This window comes from Mauremys reevesii, linkage group 1 (assembly GCF_016161935.1).
Source record: "Mauremys reevesii isolate NIE-2019 linkage group 1, ASM1616193v1, whole genome shotgun sequence".
Taxonomy (NCBI): Eukaryota; Metazoa; Chordata; order Testudines; family Geoemydidae; genus Mauremys; species Mauremys reevesii.
The window spans coordinates 187,226,129-187,249,774 of record NC_052623.1 but is presented as its reverse complement, the minus strand read 5'-3'; the positions used below and the strand labels follow the sequence as shown (position 1 = coordinate 187,249,774).

The window sequence follows — 23,646 nt, the reverse complement described above, 5'->3', positions numbered from 1 at the left end:
ACTGTGAGACTGATGATTAAGAATTTACCCAAAATTGCATCAGCAGATATCAGCACAATATCTTTTTTACATAATAGATATTTAACACATCCTATCATATGGGAAGTATGGTCAGCTTATGAGATATGCTGCAGAATCTTTCAGTGTGTCTTGTGGTATTGGTCTCATTACTGCTTCCATTTTAGAATCACTATGATTATGTCTGAAGTTTGAACAGGTTTGATTTCATTTTAAAGCTTCAAATGAAGCCTCCTGGGACTTGTGCCTTGGTGGAGAGTCTCGAAATGTGCTGCCGCCGGGACTGCAAGCAAAGGCTTGCAGGTACACTGTGCAATACAAGTGAATCACTGCAGCACCAAACTTTTATAGTGGCAATACTGTATCTGTGACAGAACAGAAGAAGGTTTTTGAGAGTGAGCACAGGAGTAAGTAATAAAACTAAATGTTTTTCTGAAATTTATTTTGGTTTATTTTTATAGCTTATAAAAAAACCCTACCTAATAGTCAGTGGCAGCTAGTCTAACAACAAACTTCCACACAATGCTACAGAGAATATTATTCTATTCTAGGTTTATCGTTGACTGTAAGGGTCAGTGGAAAAATAGACTTGGCAAGAATGTCATGCCACCACTAATCCCCATCGGGCAAGCATGAACTAGATTACAGCCAAACCCTTTAGCAAGACAATGGCAGTAAGACTGCCCTGCAGGAAACAGAGCATGACATATGGATGGAGTGAGAGAGGATATAAATTAGTGATGGGTAAATTTCAACAGATTGGAGGGGTTGATTCAGATAATTATCCAAAATTCTGGATGTTTACCCAAACTTTATCTAAATTTTCTTAATATTTGTATCTATTTCTTAATATCTGCAAAATAGGCCTGGGAACCTCATGAGAACAGACACACTCTCTCTCTATCCTCAGATTTCAAGTGCTGACTATGTTCTGTCTCTCAAGATATCCTGCTTTTGGTCAGGCTATAAACAACACAAGAACAGGCAATCCTGTAGTTTTTCATTTCTGCACCCGGCCATAACAAAGAGAGCAGAAGTGCTCAAAAAAAGTATTTTTAAAAGAGCTAACTGAATTTTTTGAACCTCAAGTGTCATGATCATTTCAAGTACTAAGTCATGATTCTGCCTGGTTTGATCTGATCTGGTTTGTCCCATCCCAGTAATAAATTATAAGATTTGTGAGGAAAAAATGTAAGCATTGATATCAATATATAGTTATTAAAGATTAATATTGGTTTTAGTTTTGGCAAGTTGTTGTCTAACAAAGTTGCTGAGTAAAGCTGGTGTGTGGGTTTGTAGAGGCTTCTTTATGAAATCTCTTTGTGTGCTCATTTAGAGTATCTATTTTACATAGCCTCATCTTCTAGAGCAGATTTAATTTCACTCCATCGTTCCACAAGTTACCAATGAAACTCTGTCATTCAATTAGTGAAACATCTTCTCTTTCTCCTGTTCTTTATCTGGATGAAGTTACATCTACTTAGCCACTCTGAGAAGTTACATGTTTGCAACAAGCAGAGTGTTAATTTCAAGCATAATTATAGAGTGGAAAAACTCAGAAAAGAGGAAAGTAATGGCCAAAAATATTTATCATCATTATTTATTTCTAAGTACTGATGGTGCTATGTGAGGCACAAAAAGGCAATCCTTTCACTGACAATTTATAATTGAAGGAGTTTACAATGCAAGAGTATGTCTACATGAGGATGTTGAAGCAGATTAGTTTGTTCACTTTAAGTACTCTGAATTAACTACGTTGTACTAAGGTATGTTCACACCACTTTGTTATGCCAGTTTAAGGTATTTTTCCTGTTAATTGTTGTGTCCACACAGCTATATACTTCTTCAAATTAACTATGTAGCATTCTGGACAATGGTGTGTTGCACAGCTCTATGCATTCTGAATTTTTTCTTGCAGTGCATCGTGAGGTGCCTATAGAATCTACCAGAATTCTGGGACTTGGAACCAAACTAACAAACTCCCATGATTCTACCCCTGGAAGCCCATAATTCATCTGTATTTTGTCAGGGATGATGAAGGACACAATGATGAGTTCTGTGATCATGAAAGTTATTCATATGAACAGGATGATGCACATGAATTGGCAATTGAGCAGGTGGGTAGGCTTAGACTGGCCTCCTTGGGTGCTGTGATGATACAGCTACAGGTGGAGGAGGAGCAGGACGATGAAATCGAGTAGTTACTTCTGCGAGGCATTTATCTGGAGCACCTTTACTTAGTGGAGTGCCACTTCTAGGCTCAGCCAGTAAGCAGTGTCTGGTGGGACAGGATAGGAATGCAGAATTGGGATGACCAGGAGAAAGCTACCTTCCTAGAGATCTATGCAGAGTTCACCCTAAAGCTACAATGATAGAACACCAACATGAGGGCTCCTCTCAGCATGGAGAAGACTGTGGCCATCACCCCCTGGAAGCTGTCTATCTCTGACTGCTCCCAGTCAGTAGCTAGGTACCTCAGAAAAATGCGTCAAGTGGCATGGGAAATAGGGTCAGGGATTCACTGTTCTCCTACTTCACGGTCAGGAGGTAGCTTTGGGTAATGAACATACTGTAAACCAAGGACATGACTGATATATGCTTGTGTATTGATTTTATTGGGGTTGATACTAGGGGTTGAGGTTGATGTTATAGGGAGAGCTACTTCTCAGTGAATTTTGTCAGCCAAGTTGTACCAAATCTTTTGTAATGAGTTAACAAATAACTTAGGGAACAAATAACAATATTTGAATTACAAAGAGTTAAAGAATGTAATGCAAACTTAAGACCAATGGAACTTTTGCATGTCCAGAGTGTTGCTCACAAATTCCTGCTGGTGGGGTGCTTGAAATTGTTCTTCTTTTCCATCCCAAAGAGGCTGATTGGAGTGGGAAGTGCCTGCAATTTGGTTGATTGAAAGGTAGGTCCTAGTCTGGTGTGTTCTCCAGAGTTTACAAGACAGGGCTAGGTAGGGATGCTGTGCATGAGCTTTGTAACAAAATATGCCCCAGACCTAGAAGGGTCTTGTTTAAAAAGGCAATTGGCAAACCAGGAACACATGCAGAGCTGCCAGGATGACATACTCCCAGCTGGTGCAGGAGTGGAATGGAAACTACATGCATGAGCAACCCTGAGAAGGTTGCCAGTACACAGAAAAGAGTTGTTTAAATCCTCCTACATAGTTGTATTTTAATACAGCATATTCTACTTATTGGGAGAGCTCCTGTCTGCAGCATTTTCTGGCTGGTTTCTGATAGAGCTCTCGTGAACAGCAAATGCATCTGACATCACCTGCAAATACGCAGTCCAGGTGCTCATGGTATGGGTTCCTTTGCTTTGATCTGGCACTGGGACCAGCTCTGGGAGTGCCTCCTCACCTTCATTTGCTCTGACAGTATCTTGCAGATGTCTACATTCCAGAGACTATTCTCCAGATGGGACTGGAGGTCTGCAGGCATCTACATGCAAGCACAGTGTTATAATAGCTGTGTGAACTCACCACTCCCTGATATCAAAAAGAGACACTCCTGGCTGCATGCCAGCATTAATTAGAGAGAGACCAGTCGGTCGAGATGACTCTAGAGCAGTGGATGGCACACAGGTACAGAGACAGGCTGAGCTAGGTGTGAAGCAATACAATGTGGGATAGCATGGGGAGGACTGCCAGAAGCAAAGTGGTTAGAAATGCATTCCCATAAACCTTAAAGAGTTACTTCTACTCCAAACAGGATTCATTACTGCTACCTAAGGTGCCAAATAATTCACATTTTTTAAATCATATGTGTACACAAGGCACTTTAATGAGAACAAACTAAAGTTATTCCGATGTAACATCCCCATGATAGACAAGCCATAACAATAACGACTAAGGCTTTTCTCTCTTAGGCTCTGACATGAAGAACATCACACAAAGCTGTGTTAGTAGGGCACAAAGTTGATGATTTAATCTCTGCTGCTAACATCACCTTGCATTTCTATGGTACTATCAAGCAAAATAGTGACTACTACATAAACCTATGGTGTTGGTGTTGAAAATCTATCTGAGAAAACGAGTGAGCCTTAACACCCCACACACACTTGTCCTCTCCCCTCCTCTGCCAAACAGACTAAGGACTCAATCTCGCAGTCCTTACTCTGGGAAAGCTCTCATTGACTTACTAGGAGAATTGAGGGGTTGGACTAGAAGAGAGGTATTTGTATGTATTTGAACTCATTAATGACTTCAGTTTTATTTCATGTCTAGTGACAGTACCCTTTCACTCAAAACCAGAGAATGTAAACGTGTGTGGACAGAGATAGATAAATTATAGATATTACTTACAGTGTATTTCTAGAACCTGCCTTGCTATCTGAGGTGTGGAGTTTAAGGATTCATGGTCTACTCTGCAACTTACAACAGCACCATCATCACTCCGATCCGCTCGGAAATCCAATGTGCTGCTAACTGTGAATGTCCTGCGATTTCCATCCTCTTCTTTTAAATATTTGACATCTGCAAGAACAACAAACAAATGTAGTTTAATGATTTTTAGGGAGCACGATGCAATAGGAGACACCTCTGGTATATATCAAATCCATTTCTAAAACTTTCCCCCTAGTTGCTTAAAAAATAAAACCGCACACTATATAGCTGGACATTCCATTATTTGTCTGATAAAAGAACCAATACTGCATTGCTTTTCCTACATGTGTATTTGGCAATTTCAAAATCAACTGCTGAGAGCCTGGACAAGAATTTTAACTGTTGGCATGGATAGGAAAAGCTGTATTGCAAGGATGCTATGCTGGAAGAAATTACACGATATATCATAGAACCATACACTGAGAGGTCATCTAGTCCAGTCATGGCAGGACTAAGTAATATGCAGACCATCCCTGACAGGTGTTTGTCTAATCTGCTCTTAAAAATCTCCAATGACAGAGATTCCCCAACCTCCCTAGGCAATTTATTCCAGTGCTTAACCACCCTGATAGGAAGTTTTTTCCTAATGTCCAACCTGAACCTCCCTTGCTGCAATTTAAGCCCATTGCTTCTTGTCCTATCCTCAGAGGTTAAGTAGAACGATTTTTCTTCCTCCTCCTTATAACACCTTTTATGTGCTTAAAAACTGTTATGTCCCCTCTCAGTCTTCTCTTTTCCAGACTAAACAAACCCAGTTTTTACAATCTTCCCTCATAGGTCATGTTTTCTAGACCTTTAATCATTCTTGCTGTTCTCTTCTGGACTTTCACCAATTTTTTCCACATCTTTCCTGAAATGTGGTGCCCAGAACTGGACACTACACTCCGGTTGAGGCCTAATCAGTGCAGAGTAGAGCGGAAGAATTACTTCTTGTGTCTTGTTTACAACACTCCTGCTAATGCATCCCACAATGATGTTTGCTTTCTTTGCAAGAGTGTTACACTGTTGACGCTCATTTAGCTTGTGGTCCACTATGACCTCCAGATTCCTTTCTGCTGTACTCCTTCCTAGGCAGTCATTTCCCATTTTGTACGTGTGCAACTGGTTGTTCCTTCCTAAGTGGAGTACTTTGCAATGTCCTTATTTAATTTCATCTTATTTACTTCAGACCATTTCTCCAGTTTGTCCAGATCATTTTGAATTTTAATCCTATCCTCCAAAGAACTTGCAACCCCTGCGTAGCAGGGTGGTTACCCTGCTCCTGCCCTGAAGGGCTTAAAACAGCCCTGGGGGAAGGTTGTGGCTGGGAGCTGCTAAGTGGGGCTGATTGGGAAGTGGCTGCAGCTGGGCCACACCTCAATCAGGCCACAGCTGGCCTGTATAAAGAGGCTGGGAGCCAGAAGCTAAACAGTCTCCCTCTGCCTGTAGAGGAAGAAGGTCCTGGCTGCAGGAAGCTAGAGACAGGGTACCTGAGTAGAGCTGGGCTGGGGAAAGGCAGAGGAGCTGGGGAGCTCCAGCCTGGAAATCCCCAGGCTGCAGCCTAGAACAAGGCCAACAGGTACTGGGGGTTGCAGAGGGCAGCCCAGGGGTAGGCCAAGGGAGCAGGTCCAAACCCAACCTTGCCAGTGATGAGTAGGCTGATACTGCAGTCTGCCCCAGGGTGTGGGGGCTAGACAATGACTGGCAGTAGCCATATACTGAGGCGAGGTGGGGATAGTGGGTGGGGGTTCCCCTGGAAGGGGGAGACCCTGAGAGAAAGGGGTTACTGCCAGGGGGCAGCACCCCAGGTAAAAGGGGCACCGGGTCCAGGGAGGGACACGGGGCCCAATAGCAAGTGGTAAGGCGGGTCACCGGCCTGCAGAGGTTGTTCCGGGCTGGAGATAAAGCTAATTCCCAGAAGTCACCAGCAGGAGGTGCCACAGGGGTGAGTCCGCACCTCTACACCCTCCCAGCTTGGTATCATCCACAAACTTTATAAGTGTACTCCTATGCCACTATCTAATTCACTGAGGAAGATATTGAACAAAACTGGACACAGGTTGATCCCTGCGGGACCCCACTCATTATGTCCTTCCAGCTTGACTGTGAACATAGTTTGAGGACCTGGAGAGAGGTCCGTGTTGAAGATGATCCCCATCTTATGGGCCTGAGTGATGGCCTGCAGTGATCAAGAAAGGAGAGAGAGAGAGATAGTGTAGGGGAATTAAGAGCTGTTTTAGCCAGTTTAGCTTTTGAACTTTAACTGATGGCCAGACATCCACAATCAATTAAATCTGCAATAAACAAAACCAAAATCAACTAAAAGACAGGAATGCCTTGCCTCTCCTCATTATCTCTACTATACCTACATCCCAATCAGAAATAAGCTTTCCCTGAAGTCCACTAGAGAAACACAGTTTTTTTCTTATGTTTTTTAAAATCCCCTTCATAGTGCTACTGAAGGTAAATATTTCAAAAAGTCTACATATCTAATCTTATAGATATGTGATACAAGGATATTAAGAAAGCAATGTGACTTTTGATTTAAATATATATGGATAGAGTAAGACTGCAAGTGCTTTATTCATTTTTTATGAACTGGTTCATCTGTGGGGTTAGCCAGGATTAACCTCAGCCATGAATTAAATCTAAACCCAAAGTAGAGACATCAACACCACTGTTCAGATTTAAATGAAACATCTCATTCTAATTATTATAATTTGCAGACAAGCCACACTCACTTGTGAAATAAAATTCTTTCAGACCCATCCTTTCTCTTACTGTTTTGCTGTATTCAATTTGCCTCTTGTTCTTGTGGAGCTCTACTTTAAGGTCTCTTTTGTTCAGTTTGGGCTCAGAGTGTATGTCTCCACTGTATGTTGGAGTGTACCTCCCAGCTGGGGTAGACAGACTCTCACTAGCGGAGCCTGAGCTAATATGCTAAAAAATTAGCAGTGTGGATGCTGCAGCTTAGCCTGGAGCTTGGGCTCTCCTGTGCTTGAGAGCCCAAGCTCCAGCCTGAGCCCCAACACTCCCCCAGCCATTTTTAGTGTGCTAACTCAAGCCCAGCTAAAATGAATCTGTCTACTCCAGCTGGGATGTTCACTTCCAGCTGTCATGTAGACATACTCTAAAGGTGCTGAGCACCTTCAAGTTCAATTGACTTCATAGAGTTGCAAACTCTTAGCTTCTCTCTATATTGGGCAGGGATGAGCCTTTTACTGAAAGAGCCTCCTCTAAATGAGAGCAGAACAGAAGAACCAGATGAGGTTAATGTGCACAGAAGTTAATGTGAGAGCCACTTATAGACTTTTTGGATTAATTTTATTTTGTACACAACTATTTATATTGCTCATTGATTTTTGTTTATTTTAGCAAAACAGCAACCTGGTCATATTGATTTGTACTAATGAAGGCCTTAAAATGAATTTTTGTAAAGGAATATACTACTGAGATTGCATGTGTCCTGTGTTTCCTAATCAAAGGAAAGGAAAATGCAAGAGGTTTCAGTTTTACAAATCATAGTAAAATCCCACTAAGGAGAGGAAAATGACCTAAATAAAATTTCCATGAAAAGTCAATTTTAGAAAGCAGATCTAAAATGTAATAAGCTACATCTTTTTAGATTAAAAATATTTATGGAATCAGAAAGATGGGCTTTTTCACTCACTCCAGATAATGTAAGAATCCAGGTAGTTAAGTAATTCTGATTTTTGCTTCAGAAATAATTGTCTTCCCCATCTGGGCATTTTTCTTCCTGTTGGTTGCTAAGCATTAAGCAGATTTCAATTTTTTTCAAGATTTATGGATCAGAAAGCTGAGGGAAATATTGACCATGGATAAACCAAGGTTATTATATTTGTAAAGGAGGAAAATATTTTAGCCTAGATTTTAAAAGTGCCTAAAGTTTGAATCCCAAATGTAACATTAAGCACCTGAATAAATAGACTTATTTTCAAAAGTGCTGAGCACCCAGCAGCTCCAATTAACTGCAGATCAGACTGCTCCTAAGCACTGGGAGCCTTCACTTCAATGGGAGCTGCTGGATGCGCAGCACTTTTGAAAAATGGAGACCACTTCTTTAGGAACCTTTTAGATGCCTGTTTCTTTAAATCTTGACCCTTAATTGTCAGTGAAAAAATAAGTCAATGTATGTACTTTTATATAAACCCTTAATATCTGGATCATCAAAAATATCTATACATTTATCTATAATGGCCAAATATTTTTAAAGTAACAGAATTCTTTCTTCTGAGAATCACATTCATTAGAGCAGTGTTTCCCAAACTTGGGACGCCGGTTGTGTAGGGAAAGCCTTTGGCGGGCCGGGCTGGTTTGTTTACCTGCCGCGTCCTCCGGTACGTTCCTCGGCCCGCGCCACTTCCAGCAGCTCCCATTGGCCTGGAGCAGCGAACCGTGGCTAGTGGGAGCCACGATCAGCCGAACCTGCAGATGCAGCAGGTAAACAAACTGGCCCAGCCCTCCAGGGGCTTTCCCTGCACAAGCAGCGTCCCAAGTTTGGGAAACACTACAGTAGAGGAAGTGAAGCTTAAAGTCAAGGAACTCCACCCCCCCAAGGAAACAAACAGTTTTCTTGGAATTCACTGTTTGCATTTGCACTCTGACTGTTTAACACTTTTTGTTAGCAAAATATTATTGGTCTCTGAGGAGGAAAACAATATAAACTTGCTGATTTATCACTCATTGGTTATTTTCAACCAATTATAACCATATATTGCTCCCATATATGTAACCATTATCTACCAAAAATATATTTCTCCATATTTTAACTGGGCGAATCTGGTATTTTGGGCTTCTGTATATTTTTCATCTGGCTTTGCTTTAACCTTGCATTATAAACTGAGAAGGTTAAATTTTACTTTCAGTTGGAGTTTTGTCAAGCCAAAAAGAGTACCACATTTCTGATCTCACTGCACATACACCTCTACCCCGATATAATGCGACCCGATATAACACGAATGTGGATATAATGCGGTAAAGCAGTGCCCCAGCAGGGCGGGGCTGAGTGCTCCGGCAGATCAGGTTCAATGTAATGTGGTTTCACCTATAATGCGGTAAGATTTTTTGGTATATCGGGGTACAGGTGTATTAAAATTAGCAACCTCATTTTAAATTTGCCATTTTGTTGGAAAACATATTAATTAATTTTTACTACACAGGAAAAAAACAGGAAAATAATTTGAAAATATTTCTGAAAAGTTAAAACTAAACCACATTCAAAGTTACATTTTCAAATCAGTGAGTAATAAATTATGTGACAAATAAGTATTGTGTATTTACTTTCTGATACATTTGAATCCCTTAATAAATTCAATTTAGGGATGCCACAGTCAGTTGTATTATTGAGCAAGTAGAAATAAAAAAGGATCAGAAAGCCAAACTTCACATCCCTATGCTAATATGGGTGCATATATAAGAAGCAGAACATTAAAATATAAGGACAGTAATGCCATGATTTACACTCAGACTCTCCCATTCTTAACATCGAGCCTGCTAAACGGTTCTCTCTTACTAGATGATGATTCCTTTTTTCTGCTAATAGAAATGCAAGCAACATTTTAGGTTGGCTTTTTCGCCCTCCCCCCCCCTCCCCGGTTCCTTCTCTGAACTGAATATATTCGGTTTTCATATTCTTTTGCACCATGTATAATATACTGTAACACAATTGGATTTACTGGTGCTAGACAGCAGAACTCCTAACCTTTAATGTCAGGTGCATTAGCATACAATTTCATATCTATTTTCTCAGATTTATCATTTCACCTTTTCCAGTGCACAAAAGCTAATATACCTTCTGCTGATGCCACTGCAAGCTAGTTAGGTTATTTTATTTGTAACCTTCATGACAATGGCAATGTGCTCTTCAGAAGACCTAGAAAACTAAAGCATTCAAGGCTTTTTTCTCATTTGTATCTTCTTCACTTCCTATTCCTCCTCAGTTTCCACACCTATTTCATCCATTCTATTGAGTTTTCTTTCTTACGTCCATCCCTTAGGTACCTGCCCAGAAAGCCATGTGTTAGTTTAGATCAAAATCCCTAAATTGTTTGCTTTGCTGCTATTACATTTCAGCTGAACAGGAAATGCAAAATTACAGTGCAAGCCTGAAAGATCTGATTTAAAAAAAAAATCTGGTGCCATGAGTTGCCCTTGCTTATGTCTGCTTACACCAGTAGTTCATTTAGGATACTGGCACTACCTATGTTTATTTTCCACCTTTTGATGGCACTTGCATACATTCACTTTGACATCTCTTTTGAATGACAGCTTTGCTGGCATAGTACAGCATATATGTGATGTCCTCTGTTAAATTTTGCTTTTTAATTATATTGCACAAGGTGATACTTTTCTCTTGGTATTTTCCTCTACCTCAGCAGTTCTCAAACTGTGGGTCGGTACCCCAAAGTGGTCTTTGGACTGGCATTAGACTTGCTGGTGCCCAGAGCCGAAGCCCGGAGCCAAACCCAAAGCCTGATCCCTCTGCCCGGGGCTGAAGTATGAGGGTTTCAGCCCTGGGTGACAGGTCTCAGGTCTGGCTTTGACCTCGCCTCCCAGGGTAGTGAGGCTGGGGAGGGCTCACACTTTGGTCCCCCATCCTGGGGTTATGTAGTAATTTTTGTTGTCAAAAGGGGGTAGCGGTGCAATGAAGTTTGAGAACCCCTGCTTTACCATCCTGCAGGCTGAAAGACTCCACTTTCTGATTTCCTGCTTCCCATCTTCACTTGACCATAGGAACTCAGGTATATTTTAACCTGCTTGAGCCCAAAGTCCATGCCTCTTTCCAATCCAATTTTCTGATTTTGAATTGGAAACTTCTCAAGACAGGTACACTTAAAAGAAATCATATTTCTGTGAATATCAACCATGATATCTTTAACTTATAAATTTTGCACATTAGTCTTATTGCTCTGTGTTGGTGGATACCAAATAAATTTGAACTGTTTCTCTTATTACCACCACAGCTTTGCTTGAAGCAGCTTTTTGATTTACTAACAAAGACCATAATGCCAGACAAGTGTGTGAGATACATGGATACTAAAGGAATGATTTTAAAATAACAGCTACATGGAAACAGTCAGAATTCTGACAACTCTTTCACTAGATCTTTTAGCATATTAGATGAAAATGACAGCAATAAAAACCAATACCAATTTTCTGGGAACAGGCAAAAGTGGATCAAATGTCAAAACAGCTGGAGTACTGATAGAGAAATGAACCTGGTACTAAAGATTATTGTTAAGCATTTTATGATCCATCTCAATTAAGGTGATATTATGGACTTAAGATAACAATAATTAAAAATTATAGTTTGTAACATTTTGCAAAAAGATCAGTCATAATGCTATTATGATAAATATTGATCAATTCTTCCACATTTACATAATAGAACTGATTCTTGCACGTTTAGATAATGTCCGTCCTTTTATAGAAATGACAGATATACAATTCCATTCAATCCTCTATCCCATTAAATGCTTTAGTTTTGATGTTGACACATATTTACATATAAATGTTTTTCAATACCTTTAATCTCTTTGTCATTCTTGAACCATCTGATATCAGCTGCTGGTTTGCTACCAGAGGTCTTGCAGGTTAGCTGCATCTTCTCTCCCTCCATAACTGGTGAACTAAATCCACTAATTTGTGGCTTCTCAGGAACACCTAAGAAACAATCAAGCAAATAAAAGATACAGCATGTTGCCAATCAGCTACTTTAAGCCTTTGACCAGAGGGTTGTCAGTTGATAAGGTTAACCTATTAGAGGTCAATTTCCAAAAGAAATAACAAATAGGTTTATTCACTTTATGATTGACAGGACTAACTACAAGTGTCACTGAATTCCGTTTTCTATTTTAAACTGACCAGTGAATCTGAACCATACTAGAGTTTAATTGAAGAAAATGAACGTTTTGTATGTTAATTTTAAACCAATCCATCTTGTCTCATATTTTATGTTCAAGTTCAGATTGACTTCCTATTGCTCGATATATAGTGGATATCTGCATTTTAAGCAGATTATTTTGGGTGGGAGGCATGGAATATATTAACTACTCTTGTTAAAATGAAACACAACCAGGAACAAAATCCAAACTGATCCAGCTGCATTTTAACAGACAGTTCCAGCATGAATTCAGGGAATCATACCACAAAAGGAGAGCAAAAAGAAGGAAAAAAAATCCTCTCTTTTCATATTTAAATAATATATAGTAATAATAGGCCCAATCCAAAGCACACAGAATTCATAGAAATCCTTCCACTGATTCAGTGAGCTCTGGATCAGGTCCTATGCCCATTAAACATCATACTCCAAACATTAGAGATGGCAGGGATTATGTTTTGAGGATTGGAGGGAGATTTAAAATAAAGAACTGTGAATAAAATTGAGAATATTTAGTTATATTCAATGACTGGCTTAGTAACACACCGAAATGACTTATTTTGAGGGTATATATCTTTCCACAGTTTCTAAAAGCTCTTATAATACGATTAGGTTTACCCTTTACATCTGGAATGTTTCAGTTAATTCACAGATTTTCATTCCTGGATAAAGGGATCAGTCACTGAAATTCCACTCTGTGCTCTGCAACCTTGCAATGTGGTTTGTTCGAGTCTCTCCTTTTCCAAAGGAAACCGATAAACACTGCACACACTCAAACATTACTCCAAACACAAACAACAGCACCTATCACAGTGTAGATTCTGTAGTAAAACTACTTCTACTTTTCAGGGGCATGAAATGGCATCTTTAATACTCCCTGTACATTAAAATCTTCTAATCCAAATCAGACCAGTGAATAGAAAGAATATTTCTGCATATAAATCATCTTTCTGATTAAAATGATGGCATGGAATAAATTACAAAGGAAAAAAAAGAACGTTACTCTCACATAGGGGCATATTTAGAAGAATTTTAAATGTGAGTTTCTAATAGACAAATAAAATTATAGTGAGACAGATGCTTCTGAAACCTTGCTGCTGTCTTTTTGCTGGAAAGAAAACAGATGATGTTGTAAAGCAGTTATGTAAAAAAAAACAACCAAGCAAATAAAAAGTAGAACTAAACAGACCATAAAAAAATCAAGCCACCCTGATTAGAAGCTACTGATTAGATGTCTGGCTTTTTACCTTTGTAACACCCTTTTATCTGTGTCCCACTGCCATTTAATAGGTTGAATTTGACTAATCATCCATTCTTTGGATCTTGAGATGGCTCTCTACAGAAAAAAAAATTAACCCTTAGGCAGTTGTTATCCCAAAATACTCTGCTTTTAGTGGATATTTTTTGTCGTTAATGGCAAACTTGTGAAGATTTTTGTAAAATAGACTCAGTGGGACTCACAGAGGCACATTTCATATCCTATGCACAAAACCAATTCCCTGGCTGAATTAACTTTAATATTACTAGCACAGAGAACATCTTGCATTAGTCCTATTAAATTCAACTGCCTGCTTTTCTATATATAAAAAGCAAAGCAAAACAAAACAAAATGGGGAAAAAAATCAATCTTTAAAATCATATCACTTGTTAGGTACACAGGTGTGTTTCAATGAACTATAGCAATTTCAGTTGATTGGGCTACTGACATTGATAGAATCACATAAAGCTTGGAGCTGAAACATTATTTTTTGGGCATCACTATGAATCTATTGCTTTTTCTCTGTGTGTGTGTCTCTATAACCTTTGGGGAAAACGGCAGAGCATTTAGAGGATGAAGCATAAAAGAAGCAAGCCCAGTGAAAATATGCACTTTGTACAGGAAAAAAGAAAATAGAATGAGCCAAGAAAATGCATAGCTAAGGAAAAACTATGAGTCTCTAAAGCCCTTTTTGATTTCATGCTCTCTGGTTTTGTCTCCTTTGCCCTATACAGTACATTGTTAGGAGATGAACACATGCACCCTGTTAACCCCTTTGGCGCTTGAGATATAGAGGTTATGTCCATTTTAAGGAGCACTCATGTGGTACTATTGATGTGCACTGTAATTCCTGGTCCTGCCACATCACACATAATAAGGGGCTTGCTATTCCTAGGCATGGTTCTAGTCAAGCAATCTTTAGAGAAAGCAAGAGTGGGTGTTTTACATGCACCTGCTGCTAAGTTTTCTGAAAATTCACCCTAGAAATATTTACCAAGATTTGAGAAGTCTTAGAACTCATATCTTAACTCATTTTACTTTGGTATTCTCAGCCAGCTATACTTACCCAGAACAGTGAGAAAAGCCTTGGAAGTTTTGACAGGCATAGTAAATAAAGAACAGGTGTATTGCCCTTCATCTGACAGAGACACATCACTGACGCTGATGCTCAGTTCATGCCATGAAGCTCGAACCAGCTCAATCCTGTTGTCCCTCAGGGCTGGAAAACAAAATGTATATGTTAAAGATACATTAATACAGTACAGTGTGTTATTCAATAGGTTTAAATGCAGCAGTCTAATGAACATTTTTAATTTCAAATCGATTACATGGAGACATAGACCAGGTTAAATATAGATTATGATGTTATTTTTTCCTTTCAGGGAATTCCAACATTTCAGCAGTTTTTGGATAGTCTCAAAATCAGCTGAAAAACAAAATATAAATTATTACTTATTTAATATTGGGATTCAGTGATGTAACCAGTCTCAGCTACATTTTGGTCCCTTGCATTATATCAAATGATATTAAATCATCTGAACCACTACACAAGTATGCAACAAAACAATGAATCCAAAATACTACCCCATGATTTTCACTTGTTTCCCAGAAACAGGACAGGACAGTGACACAACGAGCAGGGGTGAATATGACCAGCACCAGATGGAGGTTTCAGGGGAAAGGTCTGAAAGTGAATCCCTTCTGTCCAATGCTGCAATGGATGCCTGTAGGGATGAACTTGGTGGGTTTCAGGGAACTTCCTTAATTTTCCTCTGTGGGATCTAAATGTGGGAGGGGAGGGTGGTCACTTATCCCTCCTCCTATCCCCTTCCCCCCAAGACAGCAAGAGACACCAAACCTAGTGGATTAGAACTTGATAAGGAAGGGATATGGTGATCAGATAAAATGCATTGGTAAAGGATTAAAAGGAGGAACTCTTTAAAGAGTGGAATCGGGGGTGGAGGGTGGGATTCCTATGTCTGGTATGGCAGGGAGCCAACCCACACCTCCTTTATAGCCTCCCTTCAGCTTCATTCAAGGGGGGATGATAGGGTCCCAACAGCGGGTTGGCTGGGGACCAGGATGGGTAAGGGGGGAGGGCTGAGAGAAGCTTCCCTTGTGTATATGTACATGATTATGGAATTACCAGAACCATACATTTTTATATTCCGAACAATGCCTCACATGAAGCAGTGAGGCCCATATCAGCCTCACATTAAGGGGCATTTTCTGGCTTGTAGGAACAGGTGTGTGGCTCCTTTAACGACTAGAGAGCCTGAGGGACTTGCTGCAGTTGCCTCAAACCAGGTGAGCAGACCCATCACCCTCTCCTCCCCAGTCACCAGAAGAGAAGGAAGACTATTTAGGTCTATACCGGTACAAGAAAAGCCCTCTTATACCTGGACCAGTTGAGCATCACTTACACTTCCACCCATGGAAGTCGTTAAATACCAGGTTTTATCATAATCTGCAGTGTGCATTACTGCACTTGGCTCTTTACATAAGAACTTAAGAATGGCCCAACTAGGTCAGACCAATATCCCAGTATCCTGTGTTCTGACACTGGCCAGTGCCAGCAGCTTCAGAGGGAATGAATGGAACAGGGCAATTATCAAATGATACATCCCATTGTCCAGTCCCAGCTTCTGGCAATCAGAGGTTTAGGGACACCCAGAGCATGGGGTTGCATCCCTGACCATCTTGATTAATAACCATTGATGGACCTATCCTCGATGAAATTACCTAATTCTTTTTTTAACCCAGTAGTACTTTTGGCCTTCACAACATCCCCCAGCAATGAGTTCAATAGATTGACTGTGTATTTTGTGAAGAAGTACTTCCTTATGTTTGTTTGAAACCTGATGCCTATTAATTTCATTGGATGGTCCCCTGGTTCTTGTGTTATGTGAAGTGGTAAATAACACTTCCCCTATTCATTTTCTCCACACCATTCATGATTTTATGGACTTCTATCATATCGTCCCTTAGTCGTCTCTTTTCCAACCTGAACAACCCCAGTTTTTTTTAATCTCTCCTCATATGGAAGCTGTTCCATACCCCTAATCATTTCTGTTGCCCTTCTCTGTACCTTTCCCAATTCTAATATATCTTTTCTGAGATGGGGCAACCACAACTGTATGCAGTATTCAAGGTGTGGTTATAACATTGATTTATATAGTGGCATTATGATATTTTCTGTCCTATTGTCTCTCCTTTTCCTAATAGCTCCTAATATTCTATTAACTTTTTTTGACTGTTGAATGGATATTTTCAGAGAATTATCCACAACGACTCCAAGATCTCTTTCTGGAATGGTAACAGCTAATTTAGATCATAATTTTGTGTACAGTTGCAATTCTGTTTTCCAATATGCTTTACTTTGCATTTATCTGCATTAATCTGCATTAATTTCATCTGCCATTTTGTTGCCCAGACACCCAGTTTAGTGAAATCTCTTTTTAATTCTTTCGTTTGCTTTGGACTTAACTATCTTGAGTAATTTTGTATCATCTGGAAATAATGACACCTCACTGTTTACTCCTTTTTGTACATCTTCCACTAGTGGCTGGGAAGGATGTTTTCCCTCACCACCAGATTGGCCAAGGTGAGAGGTGTGTGTGAGGGGATTCTGCCTTACCCACAGTGGGTGAATATGAAAAGGGAGTTAAGCTATGATGTTGCAACTAATTTTGTAAGCATGGGGCAGATGAGGAAGGTATACAGTGATTGGAGAAAATGGACTGGTAAAGGATTTAAGGAGGGGAAATGTGTGTGGGGGCGGGGGAGGTCTGGGCTGCTATGACTGGTATGACAGGGAGCAGCCCCTCCCCTTTAACCTGGCAGGGAGCCACCCCTCCCCTTTAACCCAGCAGCATGTTGACTGGGGAACAGGATGGGTAAAGGGGGAAGGCTGACAGCAGCCCCCACCCCATGGGTATACACAATAGATAATGAATTGCCTGCAATGAACTGTTTTATCTGCCAGGTACTCTCAGACATTTAGAAATAAAGTTGCAGCCTAATTAAACCATATCCACTGTGTTCTGTCCTCCTTCCAGTACAGCCAGAGAAACTCTATTTCCTACCAGCTTAGTAATACACAGTTCCCCACAATTATTTATTATTATTTTTTAATATCCATTAGCACACACAGTGGTTTGGAATATCAGGTTTCCCAACGCATTTTAAGGAATTATTTGCTATTAAAATGATTGTATAAACTCTACTTCTTCATTCTTCGGATACAATGGGTATCAACATCATAAGTGTAACAATTTGCAGTGATGACTGAAAAGGAAGAATTCTGTTTAGTGAAAAATTTTGAGGTTTCAGAATATTTTTTTCCTCTGATGCAAAACAAAAAGAGAGAGAGAGTCATCCACCTCAGAATAGCCAAAAACCTTGTGGCCTGGTTGTGTTTTGGGGCTACCAGTTCTCTGAAAGCCAAAGTGCAAATAGGACAACTATAATAACCAGAGCATTTAGGTTTATTTACTCAGGAGAACCAAGTTGTACAGTCACTGATAAGGACTGCAACTTCCTCTTTGGGAGAGGCTCCACTCTGACTCCTATGTTAGAATTCAGATCCAAATCTACTTCTAGCTAAACCCTGATGAAAATTAATCTGTATCATGACTCTTTGTTTGCTAAATTTGGATGTTCACAAATCATTTCAAAGCTATTAAATTGCTGCTCTGGGTGCCTACTAAGGCAGATCTGCACCAAACTTAGCAGTTCTGACAGAGTCTCATCTACCAGCAAAAAATGATTTTTGAATCTGCTGCCTTAAAGGCAGCTGTTGTGCACTGACTTCAAGTTGAATTTATTGGTTGCTTCAGGGTAGGTCAGCCAAAGCCTGAGGTATTCTCCTTGGGGCCTGATGACTTAAAGGTGACAACTTGAACAGATCTCACATCCGAGTGTGTCATGAACTGCTCCAAGGCACTGCAAATAGTGATTGTAGTTGTCCATGATGGACATACTCCCATCACATGAGAGACTCCATACAGAAAATAGGAGGAGAAATATACATAACATAAGAAGAAACATGATTAAAACCACAGAAGATAAAACAATAAAGCCAAGTACCGGAGGTATACTGACATACCAGCCGGTGAAAAGAAGCTCATGAAAAGCAACTGCAGCCACACATAAATAAGCATTTTCCAAGGCAGAACATGTGAGCTCCTCCCATATCAGCAGATAAATAGAAAGATGATGACTGAGGCTTTTCTGGCCAATACTCCTCACAACAGTTTAACTTATGCCATCCTTTTAGGGGCCAGCTCAGAACTGATCTCAGAACATTCCAATTCTAACCACATGCAAGTAGTTCAGACACAAGAGTAGAACTTTGTTATACAAAGATTACTGACCTTTTTTGGGGCTGGGGAAAATTATTTTCCATATGACCCACCGGCTCTAAATAGTTTAACTATCACACGTACATAATTTAGATGAATGTCATATGTGCTAAAAAAAATTATCTGAAACGATGATTGAATTTTGCCCTCTTTTTACCAGATATTATTTGAATCATAGACGATTAGGGTTGGAAGAGACCTCAGGAGGTCATCTAGTCCATCCCCCCTGCTCAAAGCAGGACCAACCCCAACTAAATCATCCCAGCCAGGGCTTTGTCAAGCCGGGCCTTAAAAACCTCTAAGGAAGGAGATTCCACCTCCTTAGGTAACCCATTCCAGTGCTTCACCACCCTCCTAGTGAAATAATGTTTCCTAATATCCAACCTAGACCTCTTCTACTACAACTTGAGACCATTGCTCCTTGTTCTGTCATCTGCCACCACCGGGAACAGCTCAGAATATTTAATGTTGTAAATTAATATAATTTTCCCTTAATACTGCCTAATGTATCATAAGCAAAATGTGCCTTTAGGTCAACTTTATGCACCTGTTATGGTATTTCCCTAAACAAGTGCCAACATTCAGTCAGAATTTCATACACTTAAAAGAACAGTTATGTATTCCACTGGAGCACAAAGGGGCTATGAAAGATGCCAATAGCAAAGTACTTTTATTATACAAGCCGAAAAAAAGCAGCACTTGAAATAGTAAACATCACCAGAACCATCATTTCTTTCTCTGTCATATAACAAAAACAGCTAAATCAATTTTCTTGAAAACTGGTAGAAACAACCACTGCTTAAGAGCTGAGATCTGACGTACCAAGTTTCAGCCTGGAGTGAATTTTTACTAAAACCCTGGGAAAAAAAATTTATAATGGAAATGCTTAGCAACAATACTGCAAATGGCACCAGTATTATAATATTCTTTTGCAGGAAGTTGATTTGCTGTCTGTTGATGACAGTCTTCAAAGAGCTAACACTAAACTAAAATCATATCCATTTTTCCTCTCCTCTTCAAATAAGAATACATAAACTTGATTTATCTTTCCTGTATAGTAAGAGTTGACTACAGCTCAGTTAGAGAAGAGCCATTATGGTTACTACCTAAATAAAGTTTATGTGGAATCTTGCCAAGATTACCATGCTTTGGAACTTTATTCCTTTCATGCCTTTGCACAGAACAAAGACTAACATATGTATTCTTTGAAAAAAATACATTTTATAGTTGCCTTTTCATGGAAAAATGTACTAGTATATCTAAAATACAAGAAACTGTTCTCACTATTAATTAAGAAGTAAAACACAGTAGAGTAAGTATGAGCAGCAGGATGACCTAGAGTACTTTCCACATCTCTGGCCAGAGGTAAGTCATCCACCAGAGCAACAATATTGTCTCTGTGCCATGCTCTAGCCTGAAGCGGGGCTAAGAGGGATGCAGGATATTCAGAGCTTGACAAATCATGCTGGACTGTTTTTAATTAGCTTGCTTAGAAAAGAGAGATTAGACATTTGGATGCATTTAATGGATTTTTTTTAATAGTGAACTATTGCATGTTTCAGAGTGTATAGTAGATGACCATGTAGTAGAAAAGAGTTGACAGTCTTCATTAGCAAGGGTCCCAGAATTTTTCTACTCTTATTTACCATCCTAGAGAGAGCAAAGGGTAATGTCACAGATGGTGGCCCTGATTTCTGTCAGTGCATCCATGACTACTACTTGTATGAGTTCAGGTTTCAAGGTAATTTCCTCTATGAAATAAGAAAATAATTCCTAACAGTAAAATATGTTCTGGTACAGTGGAGCAATCTAGGTTTACAACGTGATTTACACTCCAGAAAACTTATTTGGGATGTGACTTTTCTGATTCTCTATGGAACAGAGAAAGTAGGATCAGTTTAGCTACTTTATGACTGTGGAACAAGTTGGTAAATATTCCTTGCATCTGAGACTTTCTGTACTGATGCACATTTTTCTCCAGCCCCACTTGGATTTTCTTCCTTCTCTCTCTGTTGCAAATCATTCAGGAACCATGGTGATTAGTGCAGGTGGTGAAGCACGTCAGTACTAGAACGTCTATAGCCTGCCCTCAGTCAGTAATGGTCAATCTCTCAACCCTACCAAACAGCTTAATAAACCTGGACTTGCTGACTTCTGGTATTGAAGAGATGTGATCCCAAACTCCTGGGTACTTTTGTTTTTGATGATGACACACATGGCCTTATGGGATTTGTTTATACAACTCCCAGACTTTAAAAAATGCACAATAGGCTCAATATCTGACCCTGAATACATACAGCCCTTTGATAGTGAAGATATTTTTTGGAATTGGAATATGTTTAACTGTTCAGAGGAAAACTGGAATATGTTTAATTGTGCACAGAAAAAAATCATATTCCTTAGAATGAAACAATGTGTTGCAAATTCTGATCATCTGGTTCCTTCTGCAGTGTGAAATTACAGTGGAATCTATTACACTAATGCAACTGGACATGTGCCATAGCACAACAGCCCAGGAATCATGCTTTTCTAATATGCAGCTGCAAAAATTAAAATTATAGCATGATCTGGCAAGCTTAGAGATGGTCACAATTAAAACAGATGAGATTCAATAGATAATGTAATGGCAAAAAATGAAAATCCTCAGATACAAAATGGCAGACTGGTATTTAGAAAGCAGTAATGCTGGAAAAAGCCTGGGGGATTACAGAGGAAATGAGTTAGACAGAGAGTCATTTGCAACACTATTGTAAAAAAGATAAATCCTATCCTGGATTGTATTTATAGAAGTTGCTGTGGTAGGATAAAGGAAGTAATAATACTGAATTATAAAACTTTGGTAAACTACATATGTTATACTTTGTGTGACATTTGAAGCCCCTTTCACTTGAAAAATCCTAATAAACAAACAATTCAGCCCAAACCAAACCAACAAACCAAAATAGAGAGGCTTGCCAAATTTCCACCTAAAATGGCAAAGATTCAGATGTTCTATTGTATGAAGAATTACTTGATGGGAAGGCCCTCAGCTGGGGTATACTGTTGAGGGTCTGTCTATGGAATACAAGTGGATAAGAGTATTTACAATGACTCTGAGATACTGTAACAATATATACACACCCTCTCCCACGCACCCCCCCCCTCTCCAAGAGGTATTAATATTAAGATGAGTTAGGAAAAAAGTATTTTTCCTGTAGCTGAGGAGTAAAATGAAGAGTACTGGTAGAAAACTAATCATAGATAATACATTTCAGGTTAGAAAATAATTATTTTTAAATGAGGAGCATTAGTGGCATAAACAGCCTGGTGAACTATGCTGGGGTTTTGCTAATCCAGTTTATCAGTGTGGATAAACTGCAAACTGACACCAACATAAATAGATTTCGAGGTTTGTCCATTGACAGGCAGAGCAAGGATGTTCTGCTGGTGGTGAGGTGAGCATCTATCTCGTCACATTTCCCATGAGCTAATAGGAGAGCAGCACATCCAACATTGGTGCTGCTGCACATAATTCAGTACCACTCTCACACATTTCTAAAATATGGCTAGGCCACTTGCTGCTGCTTCTCCTCATCATTATAAGAAAATGGGGTATAGGGGAAGCAGCTTCATTCAAGCTTCTGTATGAGTGAAGAGAAACCCAGTGGCAAAGATTACAATGGGGCAAGGTCACCCCACTTCCAGGGTCACCCCATCCAGGGCCGGCCCACAACATTTTGGCACCTGAGGCGGGGAGCTCAAATGAAGCCCCCATGTCCCCTCACTTGGACCAAAACTTTGAAAGGTCTCAATTCTGCCTTCTTCCTGTTCTACTCCTCTCATGGCACTGCTCTGCTATCTATCCCAATAAAGGAGAACTAACAACTTAAAATGCCTTGTTCAAAAATTTTAAGTCACTCTTGACTTTCAAACGCCTAAGCAGCAAATGTAACTTTTTCTTGTCTGCATAGTAAACACTGGCATTTTTATCTGTTTGAATAATCAGAGTGGTGCTTTCTGTGTCTTCTTGGTTGCAAAGATCTGAACTGCTTCCTGAAGGTCCACAATCTGGGCCATCTCATGCTCTATTGAGATGGTTGGAAGGCCAACCAGCCTCTCCTTTGTCATTGTGGAGTGTAGAGGTGTTTTTATTAACTTCAGATTGGAAAAGATGTTTTCTGCACTGGCAACTGTTACAGGAAGTGTTAGAAGTATGTGCAGAGCAACAAAAGCATTTGGAAAGAGGGTGATCATCTTATTTGTACACATATATTCCAGAAGAGCCTTTGGAGTTGATCCTGCTGAAATACATCTTAAAAGGGCTTTCAGTTCATCACCTAAATCACTTGCATCAATATCGCGCATGTCGTCATGTGTCAACAATGTTTCTACTGCCCTGCATTGCTGGTGTAGGTCTTCTTCAGGTATAGTGAGGAGTTTTGGAATATCATACAACATCCCAAATATACTGCTGTGTTCCCTGAGCTGCATAAAATGTTCTTCAACTGACTATATTGCTCAATCTAGCACCTGGTTAAAGAATTCAACTTTGAATTGTTGTTTGGGGTGTCTTATGGGATTAGCCTATGCCTCATAATCAAAATGTCTTCTTCGGTGACTCATATTCTTGAATGGGTGGGAAAATAGCTTCAGTGTGAAGTTCCTCTGCCAACTTCTGTGCACTCTTCAGAATGTTTTGAAATCCCTCATCTGACCGGTAAGGCTGTAGGTATGACTTTGCTTTTTCCAG

At 39.7% G+C, this 23,646-nt stretch overlaps 1 protein-coding gene across 8 annotated transcripts in view; it reads right to left on the bottom strand.

Annotated features, from left to right (window-relative positions):
* CADM2 (cell adhesion molecule 2) overlaps positions 1 to 23,646 on the bottom strand; it is a 1,013,511-nt gene that overhangs the window by 161,684 nt on the left and 828,181 nt on the right. For all 8 annotated transcript variants that reach the window (XM_039483428.1, XM_039483451.1, XM_039483441.1 and 5 more), the window contains 3 exons: positions 14,621 to 14,773; positions 11,942 to 12,079; positions 4,337 to 4,507 (listed from right to left, as the gene is read on the bottom strand). In XM_039483428.1, the coding sequence (XP_039339362.1) occupies positions 4,337 to 4,507; positions 11,942 to 12,079; positions 14,621 to 14,773 (462 nt within the window). The remainder of the gene's footprint in view (positions 1 to 4,336; positions 4,508 to 11,941; positions 12,080 to 14,620; positions 14,774 to 23,646) is intronic.